This window comes from Haliotis cracherodii, unplaced genomic scaffold (assembly GCF_022045235.1).
Source record: "Haliotis cracherodii isolate W230 unplaced genomic scaffold, xgHalCrac1.p SCAF_6, whole genome shotgun sequence".
Lineage (NCBI taxonomy): Eukaryota > Metazoa > Mollusca > Gastropoda > Lepetellida > Haliotidae > Haliotis > Haliotis cracherodii.
The window spans coordinates 7,462,158-7,481,601 of record NW_027266319.1 but is presented as its reverse complement, the minus strand read 5'-3'; the positions used below and the strand labels follow the sequence as shown (position 1 = coordinate 7,481,601).

General features: G+C 39.3%; 1 protein-coding gene across 4 annotated transcripts in view; it reads right to left on the bottom strand.

Annotated features, from left to right (window-relative positions):
* LOC139444700 (GRAM domain-containing protein 4-like) overlaps positions 1–19,444 on the bottom strand; it is a 77,839-nt gene that overhangs the window by 21,057 nt on the left and 37,338 nt on the right. For 3 of the 4 annotated variants that reach the window (XM_071225627.1, XM_071225630.1, XM_071225628.1), the window contains exons 2-6: positions 17,398–17,597; positions 6,214–6,412; positions 5,190–5,310; positions 2,793–2,908; positions 62–221 (exon numbers count right to left, since the gene is read on the bottom strand). In XM_071225627.1, coding sequence (XP_071081728.1) covers positions 62–221; positions 2,793–2,908; positions 5,190–5,310; positions 6,214–6,412; positions 17,398–17,529 — 728 coding nt within the window. In that variant the 5' untranslated portion in view covers positions 17,530–17,597. The remainder of the gene's footprint in view (positions 1–61; positions 222–2,792; positions 2,909–5,189; positions 5,311–6,213; positions 6,413–17,397; positions 17,598–19,444) is intronic. The other variant, XM_071225629.1, reaches the window with a different exon arrangement.

Here is a 19,444-nt window from a genome sequence, read left to right as displayed (position 1 = left end):
GAAGTGCTACTGATTGTTGACACTGATACACCTATAATGGATTGACTGAGGTCATATCTACTTTTTGACAGTGAGCGGGTCCCCGTCGGGGTCCTCATCCTGTTCCTGGTCGGGGACTTCAGAGAAGTCGTCCATGACATCGTAGACAACTTTCATCACCGCCTCCCACATTCGGTCATACCAGCTCCGCTTCTTGGGAGGTATACTTGGCTCGCTCGCATCTGGGAACACAGATCATGGAATAATAAGCCAACAGACTCCGATATCTCAACGAAATGTAACCATAAGCTATTGGTCTACATTTTTGATAGTCATTTAGAAGTTGGAGTATCAGTAAGGATAAGAATTTATGGATGAACAACTTGTTTGATAACCTGTGAGCTGATGCTCACCTGCACTCTTGCCCAGTACAAAAATCCCATTAAAATGGACACAAAGTTCAAACACAATTTCAGTGGGACCCAAATATTCAGAAAAACAACGTATCTCGTTTTTCTTAATAATCTAAAGAGTTCGCCATGATACATGTGTAAATACAATATCAATCATTGCCTCTGGAACATGATCTCAATGTGCAGTGAAGCAGTCACAAAATGAGCAGGAGCAATCAGAATTGAACTCTCTGATTCACATTTATTGACCAGTCAGAATGAAAGATTCATCACTGTCATGGCAGACTAATGACATCAGAGCTATGAGGTTGTCAAGGTCATAAAACCATGGTGCGGACAAAATCCAATTAAACATAATAACCCCTTCAACTCTAAACCACAAAGTTTATCTTATTTAATATGCGGGGGCACGGGTGGCCTAGTCGTCTAAGGCGCCGCGATTTGCTGTGCAGAGTTGCATCCCTTGGGCACGCCAGAAACTTATGATTGTGGGTTCGAATCCCGGTTTGCCCCAATTATGTTTCTAGGTTTGTCAGCACCATACCCGTGCTCGTGGGTTTCACCAAAGTGGTAAACGTCTGAGACCTGCATCACTTCGGGCTTTCCTCCCACATCAAGCTGACACACCATGATATAACTGGAATACTGTTAAAAGCGGCGTTAAACCAAACTCACTAACTCACTCACTATTTAATATGCAAAAGGGCAGTGTGATGGGCAAAAATGACGATTCAATAAGGCTGCAAGAAAATGTGTTTTTTAGAGACACGATCCGTGGGATCATCTTGCATCAAAGGCAACGTTCAGAATCGACAACACACAATGGCAATTAAACTCACATGAACCTGAGGTTCAAGGGAGCTAAAACTACAGTATGGACATGAAAAAGTAAACTGAACATATCAAAAATCAAACATGACACAAACAATAAAAACAACAAACAAACAAACAACAAACATGACCCAACAACAGGCAAAGAACAAATGAAACCATATTTCCATATTCTAAACCTCGTGTAGACAACAAGTAAACGAGAAGCGACCCACATGCAACATACATGCTCATTTTTGTATATTATAGGATATCTAATCTAATGAACAGTTACTCCGATCAAACATAAATACCGGTACTAATGATGATGATATTGAGACCCGCGAAGATCCGGGGTAGAATAGGTCTTCAGCAAACCAGGCTTGCTGTAAAAAGCGAGTCCGCTCGTCGTAAGAGGAGACTTGTCGACTTGGTTGATGCATGTCATTGATTCCAGTTGTGTGGATCGAAGCTCATGATGTCAATCACTGGATTGTCTGGTCCAGACTTGATTATTTACAGACCACCCTCATATAGCTGGAATATTGCTGAGTGAGGTGTAAAACAACAAACAAACTTTGATATTGAACAGGAAAATACTGGTATATCTCTTCCTTATAAACTTTTAAAGAAGATAAGGATTACTAAAGTTTTTCAAAAATGCAATTTTTTTTACAGATATAATTGCTCATGTTTGGGCACCAAACTTGGTGTCACATTTCACAAAAAGAATCACAGAAATATGCTCAGCATAAAGTGAAATTTTGGAAAAGATTATTTCAGGGTTGATGACTTGTCCCTAACTCCACTGTATGAGGATTAAAAATGACTGAATATATTTAAATCAAATATATTAAATCGTCTTAACAATTTGAAACATATACATAAAAGTCAAGGGATTCTTTTTCATAAGTATAAAATTAAAAGGAAGTGTTAAGGTGGTTTCTACTCCAGGAGAAAGCCTCGAGGACCACAGGGCCCTCTTCTAATTCAACACTGATCTTCTGTCTTATCCCAACAATGTCCTCAAGCTTCTTTCTGTCCCAGCCCCATCTTCCTGAGGCAAGGGAGTTAACTGACAACAAGAGTCCAGTTTCCACCCTTGCCGAACTAGGCTGCAATATTGGAGATAATATTTTTGCTGGACTAACGAGTCTATGCATAGTCCAAATCAAAATCTCGTAACAAAATCGACATCAACCTGCAAAGCAGATTTCGTTTGATTGCAGGATTTGCAAAGCATGTGTACTGACAACTTAGTGTCAACAGATATTTTTTAAATCTTTTCATGTTTTTAATCGAGGTGCTCACTTAATTTGATGCATTTCGCGAAATAAGACTATCGATTATCGATCAGAGAAGGAGACGATATTTTTTTAAAAGCAGATGCAAGTGATATGAGAATTGGAATCTAATTGTCAATAGAAGGGACATTGAAGGGACATAACTCGTAATAGTCACTGGTGGCATTATGATCCAGCCCAGAGATTCCAGCCTTGTTCAGGAAGGGTGGAAAGAGGACTTTTACAGTCCGTGGACTCTCTTGCCTTGGAAAGACGACCCAGCCCCGACAACACAAACATGCCTTACAGATGTGACACCAATCACCTATGTTGTCCTCCTCGGTGATCTCGACGCCAGGCTCCACCTCCGCAGTCAGTCGCCGCCGCTCAGCATCAGACTTGCTGCGATGAACCTTCCGAGACCTAGCAATACACAGTACGTAAGTATAACAAATGTCATATTTGGGATAACACTTTCTCAGTAAAGTACAGGGGCGGTCGGGTAGCCTAGTGGTTAAAGCGTTCGCTCATCACGCCAAAGACCCGGGTTCAATTCCCGATATGGGTACAATGTGTGAAGCCCATTTCTGGTGTCCCCCGCCGTGATATTGCTGGAATATTGCTAAAAGCGGCGTAAAACCATACTCACTCACTCACTCACTCAGTAAAGTAGAGATTCTAGTACTTTTTGGGGTAGAATCCAATCCGGCATTCGATCGAAAGCCTGAGTGGGTTAGATAGCCGACTTTGTGCGCTGGTGATAAGGTGCCTCACTCTGGCAGTGTAGGTTCAAATTCCGGACGGGACTAAACCCAAATAAGTATGAGAATCTGTACTTTACTGAGAAAGTGTTATCCCAAATATAACATTTGTTACATTTGAACATTTGTGTTCACAGCAAGTATGTATCTTATGGAGTTTTCACAAGGTAATATTCCTAGTCTCTATGCGACTTTACGTGTCATAAGAGGCGACTAATGGGATCGAGTGGTCAGGCTCGCTGACTTGGTTGATGCATGCCATCGAACTAATTTGCGTGGATCGATGCTCATGATGTCAATCACTTGATTATCTGGTCCAGATTATTTACAGACTGCCGTCATATCGCTGGAACATTACTGAGTTTGGCGTTAAACAACAAACCAAACTCTATACATGATTGATCAAATCGACAATAGAGACTTTCCATGGTAACTTGCCACCATATTATGTCTACCATGATAACTCCAAAGAGCCTAATCACTAATGTAATGCCTGACTTAAAAAATGAAGCAATGTTTTTGTGCCCACACAGACACTTTCTTGGTGAAAGCTCAGCCTTAATATTACTTCACTCACTCTCTGTTGTTTGTTTGTTTGTTGTTTAACGCCGCACTCAGCAATATTCCAGTTATATAACGGCGGTCTGTAAATAATTGAGTCTAGACCAGACAATCCAGTGATTAATATCATGAGCATCGATCCACGCAATTGGGACCAATGACATGCATCAACCAAGTCAGCGAGCCTGACCACCCGATCCCGTTATTCGCCTTTTACGACAAGCAAAGTCACCTTTTACGGCAAGCATCGGTTGCTGAAGACCTATTCTACCCTGGTATCTTCACGGGTGCTTAAGCATCAGAGAAATGTAGAATGTGTTGAGTGAACGGTGGGCATCATGCAACATCACAATCATCACAAAATGTCTGACAGTTCAGCTCAGTTCATGGGGCATGATACTGCTACAGGTGATAACATTCCTTCATGAGAAGCTACTGTCAGGCTACTATAGGCTACTATCAGGCTGCTCTCCATGATCTAGTGGTAGAGCGTCCACCCAGAGAGCGGAAGGTTCAGGGTTCAATCACCAGCAGATGTTAAAAGATGGTACTTGTTGTTACCCTGTCTGGCGCTCGGCATTAAGGGGCTAAAACAAGGAAAGGTCGGCTTGGAGTCAGTATACTGTGTCTGAGTGGGGTATTCATGTTAAACTGAGGCATGGTATCTCAGTGGGCTAGCACTATGAATCGACATCAGTCCAGACTCTTACAAGCAGCCACAGGAGCATGCACATCACTATAAAAGTGCAATAATCTTGGATCCGATGTTAAACTCCATATCACCTCACCTGTCAGGCTACCGTCAGCAACTTCAGGCTACTTCATGCAATTAAAGGCTACTGTCAGGCAACTTCAGGGGCTACTTCATGCTACTAAAGGCTACTGTCAGGCAACTTCAGGCTACTTCATGCAATTAAAGGCTACTGTCAGGCAACTTCAGGGGCTACTTCATGCTACTAAAGGCTACTGTCAGGCAACTTCAGGCTACTAAAGGCTACTGTCAGGCTACTTTAGGCTACTACCAGGCTACTGTCAGTCTATAATAGGCTACTGTCATGCTACCTCAGGCTACTGTCACTGTTTACCTGCTCAGAATACTGGTAGATAGAATCAACAAGGCCATTAATATAGAAACATATGTGGTCTGTGTACTAAATTCTGCCATGTATTCAAAGCCATTCCACAAATACACCTGTAGCATAACATAACCATAGACTGCCAGTATCTGGACTGTGTCACTCATTTAACCTCTTGGGGTCACAGTGCAGCTGTTGCCATTCCTTCTGTGTGTGTGTCAGCAGGGTGTCGTTCCCCTTCCTCACAACCTGTTCTGTTCATCAGTTTATGGAGGAGCGAAGCCTTGTACTCTTTCGACCACTCACCTTTTCTTGTCCAAGGAGAAACATTTTTCTTCCAGCATTTCATTCCGATGTTTCTGGTATTCAAGCTCCTGGCGTAGTTTGTCGACAGACGACTTCTCGCGGTAGTCACGAAGCTCCGTTTCTGAAGTTAGATAACGGACACAGTTTAAACAATTTGTTTCAGGGTTAGAAACTAACAGTTTTCATCCACTAGTCCTTATAATGATAACATATTGCAAAACTCTTAAAAAGGGCAAATTTCTACTAGTCCTTATGATACCTTTACCATTGGGCAGTTTGGCATGGACTATAGGATTAGTGCAAATTTCTAACGCTGTGTTCGATTGTTAGTTGTTGTATACCGAACTGGCAGCACTTTTCACTGGAGCCAGTAGATAATAGAATCTGGACAAAGCATATCAGAGAATGATATCACATCAGCAATTCTCATTTTACCTTGTCTGTTACAAGTTGTCGTTTTTTGTTTAATGCCGCATTCAGCAATATTCCAGCTATATTAGGGTGGTCTGTGAACAATCAAGTCTGGACCAGACAATCCAGTGATTGACATTATGAGCATCGATGGAATAGGATGACATGCATCAACCAAGTCAGCGAGCCTGACATTATGACTAAGCCTAAGCATTGTAGGAAAGGCGCTATTTTTTTAATCACCAATCAGCGACTCTTTAAGATGAGTGAATTGGTCTTAACGTCACTTTTAAGTATTCCAGTTATATCATGGTGGGTTAGCTTACTGGGGGAGGAAAGCCCAAAGTGATGTAGGTCTCAGACATTTACCACTTTGGCGAAAGCAACTAGCATGGGTATGCTGCTGACAAACCTAGAAACATAATCGGGGCGAAGAAGGGGTTCGAACCACAATTATAGGTTCCTGGCGTACCAAAGGGACACAATTCGGCGCAACAATTGCAGGGCCTCAGACAACTGAGCCACCCGTGTCCCTTCCTATTTTTGGACGTCACATTTTATGATAAACACTCCAGGTAAGTGTGCAGACAATGGAAGTGAAAATCCCACTCACGAAGTGTCTGGTTTTCTATCATGACAGCCACAAGCTGTTCTTGAAGCTGATTGAGCTGTTGCTCAAACACCGTCCGCTCGTCGGCATCCTTGAACCCTGCCACGATGTCGGACGTCTCGGACCCCTGTGGGCTGTGGGAGCTGGCTGACTGGAAGGACATGCCGTCCTCCTCATTGTCCGAATGTAGCACTTCAAACGTCTGAAACAGAAAGAAATAATGTTAACAAGCAGTGTCAGATATAATTGCCTGCCGGCCTGCCCGTGGCTGGTAACTTTTCTGTTGGGCTGAATAAAATTTTGTTCCACCAGCCCAACTGGCAGATAATTTTAAGAGTACTTTTGTATTTATTTTTATCATAACTCCCTGTCAATTCATAAGTGATTTTGCATTATGTCAACTGACTCGAGATGCGATTTGTCTTTTATTTTTTGTGATTTGTCAATATTTATAATGTTTGAATGTGAGCAGGTAACCTTGAAGTGGATGAGTGAGTGAGTATGGTTTTACGCCGCTTTTAGCAATATTCCAGCAATATCATGGTGGGGGACACCAGAAATGGGCTTCACACTGTTAACAAGCCTTGTGAGCATGTCTTTGAAAGGTATTTAAAAGTGATACACCTAAGGAAGAAAATTTATGGATGTCAAGTTCCTTATCACGAGAAACACAATGTTACCGGGGATATATACCTACTCTAAGTATATACTTACTTCTTCATCAGGTGTTTGATTAATCATTCACCTGATGAAAGAGTAAGTATATACTCCAAAATGTTGTGTTCCTCATAATGAAGAAGTTGACATCCATACGTTTTCTTCCTTAAGCCTTGTGAGATTAATTTGTGTTTGTGTTGTTAAACACCACACACACCTATATTCAAGCAATGTGACAGTAGCCTCATAAATAAGTAAGTGTGGATCAGACAATCCAGTGATTTATATTGTGAAAAATGATCCACCAGGTCGGGATACAATGACACACAATCAACAAAGTTAATTGCCAAGTCTCGGATTACCCGATCCATTTGGTTGCCTCTTACGACCAGCATAAGTTGCTTGGGAGATAGAATCTAACAGAATCCCCAAGTTGTGTGTGTGCATGTGTGTGTGCATGTGTGTGCGTGCACTCGTATGTGTGCATGTGTGTGTGCATGTGTGTGTGTGCACTTGTATGTGTGCATGTGTGTGTGCATGTGTGTGTGTGCACTCGTATGTGTGCATGTGTGTGTGCACTCGTATGTGTGCATGTGTGTGTGCACTCGTATGTGTGCATGTGTGTGTGTGCACTCGTATGTGTGCACTCATATGTGTGCATGTGTGTGTGTGCATGTGTGTGTGTGCACTCGTATGTGTGCATGTGTGTGTGCATGTGTGTGTACATGTGTGTGTGCATGTGTGTGTGTGCACTCGTATGTGTGCACTCATATGTGTGCATGTGTGTGTGTGCATGTGTGTGTGCATGTGTGTGTGTGCACTCGTATGTGTGCATGTGTGTGTGTGCACTCGTATGTGTGCATGTGTGTGTGCGTGTGCATGTTTGAGTGAGTGAGTATTGGTTTATGGCGCTTTTAGCAATATCATGGTGGGGACACCAGAAATGGACTTCACATATTGTACCCATGTGGGGAATTGAACACAGGTCTTAGGTGTGACAGATGAACACTTTAACTGCTAGGCTACCCCACCGCCCCTGCTTGTGTACGAGTGTGTCTGTGTCTGTGTTTGAATGCCGTTACTTTGACTGCAGCTTGACATTTTATGCTCAAGGGAGTAGTCGGATTTTACACTGCTTTTATCAAGTAACAAGCAACATCTCTTTAGAAAGCACCAGGAATAGGCTTCACACTCAGTGCTCATGTGCAGTGTGTGAAATAATATTTGAACATCCAGCCAGGTAGGCCAGAAAGGTTTTCACTAGTATGAGAAATCTGGTAGCAGAGAATGACAATTTATTGAATGAGATCTGAATTTCAATCTGTGTCAGCATCAAAGAAGTTTCAACTTGTCAAACATTTCAAATATTACTGTGCATCCTTGACATCAGATATAAGCCATTCAAAATCTAGCTACACACAGTTTTGGCAGGAAATTTCTGTTTTCAAATTTCGAAGTTCAAAGACAGAAAATTAAGTAAGCCAGTCAGACATCTAGATGTTATTTTCATTAGCCAGAAAGAAAACAAACTAGCCACGGGTTAATGGGCAGGTGCTTATTTTGCACTCTCTGGGGAATTGTGGGGAATCAATACTTGGTCTCCGGCAAGTAAACAGTCAACCATTAGCCTGTCCCTAGACTGACATTAAGTCCCAGAAATATAGTTATCTTATCTAAAATTATATATCTACAAAATATAAAATAATATCCAAATGGAGCCCAGGGTAATGCTTAATTATCCGCTTAAGCAATCTAGACTTGCCAAATCATTCTAGACTTGAGTCTGATTCCTTTCTTAATTTAATTGGGCGTTAAAGTGTTCGCTCGTCACGCTGAAGATGCGGGTGTGATTCCCAACATGGGTAATGTGTGAAGCCCATTACTGGTGACCCCTGCTGTGAAATTGCTGGAATATTGCTAAAAGCCACGTTAAACAATATTCTACCATGACATTGATGAATGCTTGATTCTGATTGGTTAAAAAGATGTTTCCTTTTTGCTACGGAAACCCCTTTCAAATATATTAAGCCTTTTCACGAAAAAACGTGCATATGAATACATAGATAGCCTACATATCTATTCATTGAAAATGGCTGACGATCGATCACCCCATATGAACTACAAAACGTATCCATATTTCCTCTAATACACACTGGGTCTCTAATACGAGCCAGGTCTCTACTACATGCCGAGGCAAGGGCTCTCGCGAAATTAACAGATGGCATAGCGTCAAATAGAGGAAATACGGTAGTTTGATATCGAATTTTTGGGCGTTGGCTAGGCCACACCCTTGACTACTTCGATGATAACACTCAAAGATTTAACGAAGGCATATATTTTGCATACAGATGAAATGTTTATGAAACCGTAAGGGAAATGTTCCATGTTGTCAAGAATCTGAACAATTTAAGCTATTTCCACATTGAAATAACGAATGAAAGTAACCCATACTTGCTGTAAAAGGTGACTATGCTTGTCGTAAGAGGCGACTAACGGGATCGGGGGGTCAGGCTCGCTGACTTGATTGATGCATGTCATCGGTCCCAATTGCGTGGATCAATGCTCATGATGTCAGTCACTGGATTGTCTAGTCGAGACTCGATTATTTACAAACCGCCAGGAATATTGCTGAGTTTGTTGATAAACAACAAACAAACAAACAAACAAACAAACATATATTACTCAGGCCTGCATGTGTTTGTTTGATAAGCGTTATGAGTAAAAATAAGTAACAGAGCTACAGATAAGCAGCATATTTGCATAAAATACCCCCCAAAATATTCAATTAACTTGTGTACAGAAACTCACACATTAAATGGAAACTCAAATGTATAAAAACAGCTTGCGTAAATACCCAATAAAGCTTTTTCAGCATGCGTACAAAGGAGCTAATTTCCGAAACACAATTATGAGCTAAATTACTTTCCGAGTAAAGCCTATACATTTAGAACATTATTTCATTTTTCCTAAATCTTAAAAACCCAATAGTGATGAATAGATGAGTTAAAAAAATATTGGTTACCAAATGAAAAATGTAATAATCCTATTAAAATAGAAACCCTAGAGTAGAAACTCAATTGCTCAAAATGTTATCTGGAGCTCTGAAGCAATGCAGTATGATTGCTTACACTTTAATTTCCCCCAGCTGTGCCCCTGTATCACTCCATCACCTGTCAGTGTTGTAGATTTCAAGTTAAACAATGACAAACAACACTGTGTAACATATAATATGAGACTTGACTGTACATACACACCTTTGCAACACAGTACAAACTGTACCAGGAATATAAGCCTATATCCTTCATTAGTAACTTATAATAGTCAATGATCAGTGTCACACTGTCATGTTTGTTTGTTTGTTGGCCGTTTCTGGTAGTTGTGTGCCGAGAAGTTTAGCCGAAACTTTTTAAACTCACGATATTTTCTTTTTTAGGTAAAGACACTACTGAAAGTTTTGATATTGAGTGAGCTGATCATTTATGCATGTCACACGTAAATTAAAATGTAATGCCTTCTTGGTAAATAGTTATGGCGAGTTTAGTTTGTGGGTGTCCTTATGCAATTCGCCTGTCGAACTGGTTCGACAGTAGCAACACGGCTAGTGACACACTCTGACGAACTGGTTCGATAGTAGCGTTGAGAGCTTTAACGTCGCACTCTGCAATATTCCAGCTATATGATGTCGGTCTGTAAATAATCGAGTCTGAACCAGACAATCCAGTGATTGATATCATGAGTGTCGATCTATGCAATTGGGATATGATATCATGCATCAACCAAGTCAGCGAGCCTGACCACCTGATCCCATTAGTCACCTCTTACTACAAGCATGGGTTGCTGAAGACCTATTCTACCCCGGATCTTCACTGGTGTCATGTAAAAGTATATAAAACATACATAAGATGAAGTTACATTCTCACATTAATGTAGCAAATCACGTTACTCCAGGCATTGAGCAATGTCTGCCTACAGTGGAGTACTTACCTGTTGGTAAACAGACTACAGGTTACTGAGGTCAGATAAGTGATATATATAGTGTCAGGTATTGGTTTTCAGGTTGATAACAATATCATATCAAATATTGGGAAATGTGATGGCCATATCAACCTACACCACCGTTCTTGTTGGTGATTGTGTTTGTCAGTGACTGGTGATAAATTTTTGTTATTTTTTCCCCTTTATATGTGTTAAACCTCAAAATGATCATCACACAATTAAAATAAATATTTCAATATTTTTGTCCTGAAAATTGTTTTTAAGATGGCAGTTACTGTTATTCTGTCAGATTAATTCCAACATGCTACACTGTGTAATTTGCTACAATGTTTAATTAACTTAACAAAACATTTTATCCCATTTTATGTTTGTTTGTTTCTTGTTTAACGCCGAACTCAGCAATATCCCAGCTATTTGACGGCGGTCTGTAAATATTCGAGTCTGGACCAGACCATCCAGTGATTGACATCATGAGCACTGATCCATGCAATTGGAATACGATGACATGCATCAACCAATGGCGGGCATGGGTTTCTGAATACCTATTCTCACCCTGATCGTCAGCAAGCTATTTTCTGCTGGTTAATTTCCTTGAAGACTTCTGACACAGTGTCTGTGTGAACGCTTTGGGAATGTTATTTATATTGTTATGCAATTACAGTCTCAGTGCAGACAGTTTATCCAGGTGCTTGCAGACGATACAGCGGAACTCTTTCTGGCAGCGATCTAGTACACTTTCCATATCCTATCACTTGTGTCACAACTGATCATTCATTTATACATTGGAAATCTTCCCTTGACATTTCAACATCAGGCCAGTACATTGTGTCACAATTCTAGGCAAACATAAACATAATCAAGCCTAATTTCTTTTTTAACCAATTTTTTTACAGGACAAAACTGTCTGTTTTAATAATAATGTGCACTTATAATGCGCTAGCCTCCATGTAGCAGTTCATGCCAAAAGCACTACACCATTATTACCCCGTTCAATGGATCAGTGAGCACTCGATTTTCATTCTCAGCTCCCTGGGGAGTATACAACCCAAAGCTGCCCATAAGGCACTAGAAGGTTAACAGCCACATTACCATCTCATCCTACCGGGTACCCACTCACTGCTGGGTGAACAGAAGCATATTTTGAACAAAGTCACTTGCCATAGGAGACACCACATATGTTACATGTGCTTCAGTGTGGGGCAGGACCGAAGCCCTAGAAACTCTCAGGAGTCAAGCTGCTTAACGTGGTCACCCATCTAACAACTCTCCGAGACCGACGTTGCTTAACTTCACCTGATTAGTGACCTGTGCGCTGTGCACAACAAACAATTTAAAACTCTTGCCATTGTAAACATCATAGTTTATGTAACACCTTTTTGTGGTTCTTCCAAGAAAGTAAATTCAACTTATTTACAGCGATAGGCAAACAATCCAGAGCTGTTTCACAGGAAAACATGGCATTGATAAAGAATGCTTTTTTTCTGAGAGTCTGTTACCACGGTTACTGTTATTTACCACACTTTGTTTACCCCACCCAATAATATTTCCCTGAGTGTAGATATGGAGGGCCTGATACACCGCCAGACAGTTTGTAGGACCGCCTCCGTGGTCTCGTGGTAGAGCGTCCGCCCGGAGAGCGGAAGGTCTGGGTTCGATCCCCGGCCGCGTCATACCAAATGACGTTAAAAGATGGTACTTGTTGTTACCCTGTCTGGCGCTCGGCATTAAGGGGCTAAAACAAGGAAAGGTCGGCTTGGAGTCAGTATACTGTGTCTGAGTGGGGTATTCATGTTAAACTGCGGCATGGTATCTCAGTGGGCTAGCACTATAAATCGGCATCAGTCCGGACTGGTACTAGCAGCCACACAAACACACACACGTACATGCACGTCGCTATATAAGTGCAATAATCTTGGACACGACGTTAAACCTCATTTCACCTCACCCCAGACAGTTTGTCAGTCTCCGAGCCTTCAAGGTATACCTTGAAAGTTCTCTGTATGGAGGAGTCATTGTGGTAAACATGTTCTGAGAATGTAAACAGCCCAAGGTTACGAAATGTTTTCCGAGGCCACCATCAAAATATAGTGGTTTGTCCTCTCCTTGGTACTTTAGACTGAGCATGGAGGTAAATGTATTTTCATGCAGATCATTCTATACTTAACCAGGCCTTTTTAACTCTTGGTTTCCCAGTTTTCTAGTCTGTGTGGAAATTTCTGTCATGCATTTTGAAAATAAATAAATATACATTTCAGATTATTTTTGTCTACTTGCAATACCCTAGGGGATTCTAGGGTTGATTTATTTAAGAATTGATATCAATATGTTATACATTTATGGAAGCATAAGCATAAATAACGAGGTGCATATTGATAAAATCGGCAAAGTGAATTTACACAAAGTGTGCGCACACAAGTTTTTACATTCATAACTCCATAAAAACAAAAAAACATATTGAAGTCATATCTTCTAAATACATATATCAACGATGATAACTTCACAAGCTGCTTATATAAAAATCATTAACACAAAAAAATGTTGACAATATAAAATCAGTGATATCCTTCCGCGCAATAAAATACAGCTTAAGCCCCGCCCATTCTATAACAGTTATGTGTGAAGCCATTTTTCGGGGGTTTATGCAATTTTCTTTTTGCTTAGTTTGCCATTGAAAAGCCATGTAATCACTTTCAATATATATATTTGCATGTAACCTATGATTGTTGAATCAAGCATCTAAAAGTGGATCGGGTATCTGACTTGGTGATTTTGTTGACTGCATGTCAGATGACAGTTTGGGTGTTACTTATAATATCAACCACTGATCTGTTTTGCCTTGACTCATTTATCGACATGCTACTGTGATATACTGTATTCGACGTAATAAGCGCTCCGCTCTAATAAGTGCCCACAGCGATATTTGCTAATATATTGGCTTATAAGTGAACATTCTCAATTAGCACCCCATCCGATTGATCAATGTACACAAGACTTAATCATTTGTGTATAATACGCACTCGTGTGTTTAATGCACCCTAAATTATGGGCAATTAAATCCTGGAAAAATATATCTGTTGTACGTAAACATTTCAGGCTGTCAGCATAAACCACGAAATTTATGATCTTTCAACTCTTTCTTTTTCACCAAAATAATATTTGAAAAAGAGCCCCCTATTTCTAATTTTGAGAGTGCCAAGGGCACTTATTACGTCGAATACGGTAACTGGAATATTGTGGCATCATTTGAAAAGATCAAATAAACACAAACACACACAAAATGAAATATTTCATCTCCCACCATAGTGTGATGGCATTTTAACAAGCCAACACGGTCACTCATAATCCAGTGCACACATCATTGATCGTTTATTCATATTTGACAACGTGATCATGATTATCCTACTAAATTCATATTTATAAATATTTACAACATAGTTATGGAAATAACAGACACATTTTGAATTTAAATACACAATAAAGGAATAGCTAGCATTGTGTAAAAATATTGATTATCCCCCACTACATCCATTGATGCTCTAATTGGACAGCATAACAAGCAGATGTTTCCATAGTGGTAGACACAATGTGATGGTATTAGATTTATACACCATGGATGACAGGTTTTGAATTAGGGATTTATATACCAGGGTCTATCTATTCAAGTTCAGTCGCTGTGAGCCAAGAATATGGCGTCGCACGCTTATTTATTAGTGACATCTGACTCTTCACTAGGTTTCCAAGAATTTATCTAATGCCATATCATCAAAGATGCAGAGGCAGTAAGCCTTACAATTATAAACTTCTTTGATAAGCATTTAGAAGTTGGAGCACTAAATAAGGATAAGAATTTATGTATGAACAACTTCTTTACTACAATTAAGAGCGACGTTTCGGTGTAGGTTCTAACACCTGCTTGATAACGGTGTTAGAACCTACACCGAAACGTCACTCTTAATTGTAATAAAGAAGTTGTTCATCCATAAATTCTTATCCTTACTTACAATTATAGATGGATATTTCAGTGTTATATTGAAGAAAATTGTCCACTGAGACTCTGAACTTTGAGCATATTTCTTGCCAGAATAGAAATAGCTACGTGTTCAGTGCATGCTATAATTTTGATAAATTTATTGATTCAAACAGCCATATTATCTTGCATCCCCCTAGACATGCATGGGAAATAATTTGTAAACTGATTGTGTATACGATGCAATATTTTGTGTCCAATTGTATGTGTATACAATGCAATATTTTGTGTCCAATTGTATGCGTATACGATGCAATATTTTGTGTCCAATTGTATGTGTATACAATGCAATATTTTGTGTCCAATTGTATGTGTATACGATGCAATATTTTGTGTCCAATTGTATGTGTATACAATGCAATATTTGTGTCCAATTGTATGTGTATACAATGCAATATTTTGTGTCCAATTGTATGTGTATACGATGCAATATTTTGTGTCTAATTGTATGTGTATACGATGCAATATTTTGTGTCCAACTGCATGTGTATACGATGCAATATTTTGTGTCCAATTGTATGCGTATACGATGCAATATTTTGTGTCCAATTGTATGTGTATACAATGCAATATTTTGTGTCCAATTGTATGTGTATACAATGCAATATTTTGTGTCCAATTGTATGTGTATACAATGCAATATTTTGTGTCCAATTGTATGTGTATACGATGCAATATTTTGTGTCCAATTGTATGTGTATACGATGCAATAATTTGTGTCTAATTGTATGTGTATAAAATGCAATATTTTGTGTCCAATTGTATGTGTATACAATGCAATATTTTGTGTCCAATTGTATGTGTATACGATGCAATATTTTGTGTCCAATTGTATCTGTATACGATGCAATATTTGTGTCCATTTGTATGTGTATACAATGCAATATTTTGTGTCCAATTGTATGTGTATACGATGCAATATTTTGTGTCTAATTGTATGTGTATACAATGCAATATTTTGTGTCCAATTGCATGTGTATACGATGCAATATTTTATGTCCAATTGTATGCGTATACGATGCAATATTTTGTGTCCAATTGTATGTGTATACAATGCAATATTTTGTGTCCAATTGTATGTGTATACAATGCAATATTTTGTGTCCAATTGTATGTGTATACAATGCAATATTTTGTGTCCAATTGTATGTGTATACGATGCAATATTTGTGTCCAATTGTATGTGTATACAATGCAATATTTTGTGTCCAATTGTATGTGTATATAATGCAATATTTTGTGTCCAATTGTATGTGTATACAATGCAATATTTTGTGTCCAATTATATGTGTATACGATGCAATAATTTGTGTCCAATTGTATGTATATACAATGCAATATTTTGTGTCCAATTATAAGTGTATACGATGCAATATTTTGTGTCCAATTGTATGTGTATACGATGCAATATTTTGTGTCCAATTGTATGAGTATACGATGCAGTATTTTGTGTCCAATTGTATGTGTATACGATGCAATATATTGTGTCCAATAGTGTATGTATACAATGAAATATTTTGTGTCCAATTGTGTATGTATACGATGCAATATTTTGTGTCCAATTGTATGTGTTTACAATGCAATATTTTGTGTCCAATTGCAGGTGTATCTAATTGTATGTGTATATGATGCAATATTATGTGTCCAATAAAACAATGCAATGTGAGGAAATGATTTTTTCAAGTCTATTAACACTGAACTGTCAAGGTATGACTGAGAGTGCCACATTTTAGGGCTGGGACGAGTCTAAATTTACTTCCCGGGTACCCACCCCCCTATTACCCGACCCTACCCCGGTACCCATCCCCCTATTACCCGACCCTACCCGGGTACCCACGCCCCCATTACCCGACCCTACCCGGGTACCCACGCTCCTATTACCCGACCCGACCCCCTATTACCTGACCCTACCCAGGTACCCGCTGTAGGTCTCAAGAGAGAGGTACAAAATGTCTGATTTGGAAAAGTTTGACCGTACTCCTGTCAAAATAAGTTTAGGTTCGCGTATAAACCGATCTGGTCATGCATGCACTGAAGTTGACTGAAGTTATATCATTATACAAACATATAAAGACAGAAGGAATGTGTCTATAGTCAGAAAGATATTTGTCACTTATAGTGTAACCATAGAGTTCTAAATAATTTTTGCCATTAAACAATATAATCATGTGACTAACCACGGTAAAAATTATAATGGCATTTTATAAAATAAGCAGCCGGTGCCTAAACTAAAAAAACTTAGAAAACATATTAGAATATACCTCAAGATTATACATATATATATCATGCCAGTAATTAATATTCTTTCACATAAATAAACTGGACAAACACACAGAAAGTGACGAACTTATGAACACAGCTAATGCATCGAAAAGTCATAATCTGTTCCAAAGGACATATACATCATATCAGTGTCCCATGGCACATTTGATTGCAACAACATCATTTCAAACCCAGACATCCCCACAACAAAATGTCATCACAAGATGACACCCCCTTCTGCTTACCTCTTCCCCATCTTTATGGTCAGTAAGAGTCTTGGGACGTTTGGCCGACCCTTTCCGTACAAGTGTCCCCCCATCTTCTTCAGCTTTAACGTCCCCCTTGAAGCGAGATCTCAGTGCCTGGCGGAAACTCATGGTCTCCTGATCATGTGGACTTCACGACGCCGTCATCGAGCACGCCTCTCTCAAGGGTCATTCACTGTCTGAAATCATAATCAGCCGGATTAGCGAAGGAAGACGTTTTCACACTGACAAAATGCCATATTGATTAGAAATTGCGTTTGAGATTTACTGCACTTTATGAAGATAAACTGTAATGTCATTTCATGATCAATCCGATCAATAAAGGTCCTTTGCCGTCGGGGGTTTGCTGAAGAAAGCAGCCATAGGGATCATCATGAGGAGACATTTATCACAATCTGCATGCATTTGTTTCCCGTTAATTAGCAAGAATACCTCGAAGTAGTCAGTGGCAAGACATAATTACTACAATATTTCTCTGAGGGTCTTAACTGGAATAATGTTTGTAGAGGGAGATCAGGGGCAGTTAACAGCAATTTAAATGCATCTTCTCCTGATTCATCTGTTTCGGATCTTATCTTTGTAATGACCCAGTGTGTCATCGGTCACCATGAACTGCTCGTGACAAAATATAACCTAGACTGGAAACAGTCCCTGTTTCTTATATGAATTTATAATATAATATTAAAAAATCTGACATATTTTTTCCCTCTTCAGTGGTGTTCCGAATACATAAAACCCTTTGGAAATACATTTTTTAAATCATGTTTCAAATTTTTATTGTTGCATTTTTTTGTTTAGATGTTTCAAGTCATTTATGGCTGTATTTACATGATATTAATAAAATAGAGGCTTCACCAGTCTAAATAAAACCCAGAATCCTGATTATTTGTCATTGCTACATACAGTCAACAAGAAAGCCGTTTTAGGTCCCCTGCATTAACGATATCAGCTGGGATGGTTTTGTATTCACTGCGCAACTGTGGTATCACGAGCGGAGGTGTGGTGCCCACAAACCAGAAATATAATCAGGGTGAACCAGGATTCAAACCACGATCATAGTTCTAGTATGGTTAACGGAAGAAACTCTAGACCTCCAATAGTGGTGCCTTAGATGACTGGGACACTGCCCTCTCAAACACATCAAGGAATTCAGAAACTCCCTCAATCATCGCTGTAAGCACTCAAGATCAGACACAAGTGGGGACACAATGGAGCCTGGGTATTACAAAGACTGCTGACGATAATTTTTAGTTACAATTTAACCAATCACTGTCAATACTACCATGATCGCAATCACAAAAAAATTAAGTTGACATATAGTAGTCAAACTAAATGCCACTCAAAGAACTCAAAGAAGTTAGTCAAACTACAACAAATATGACTTTCAACGAGTCAAAGCATGGCATTTATGATATTAATATTCATTGTCTGTCTACTATAGTTCGTATCAAGGCGTCAGTAGCGGTAATCTGACCGTAGTTGCTGTAAATAATGGTGAGTTGTGTGATCTACCGATCACTTAAAACATGTTTTTGGCGAAATGAATGTAAAGAATATTGAATGAAATTTTGAATAAAATTCAGAAAATAGATTACAGACACTAGTCCAGATATACAATAAACATTTTATTAACCAGAGAGTGTAGCGACAAGATTAATTTGCGTACTTTAGTACGGACTTGATGACATGGTATTTTTGGCGTTACATGCTAACGGTAATGTCTTTGTGTTGGGGAAAAAAACCCATCAAAACTGTTCTACCCTGTGTACAGAGTGACCCCTTTAAACCCCCCTATTCCCAGGTACCCTTACACACGGCGATATACCATACATACCTATCCCCAGACACTATAAATGTGGCTCACCAGGCCTCAAAGTGATGACGAAAACAGTCGCCAATGCGAACTAACTCTCAATTTGTCTACTGTCTAAAATTCAAAGGTAGCCAAATGACAACCTTGAAAAATATCTTGTGGCAACTAAATTCTATTGCTACACATCTGTAGACACAAAAATAAATAACAGCT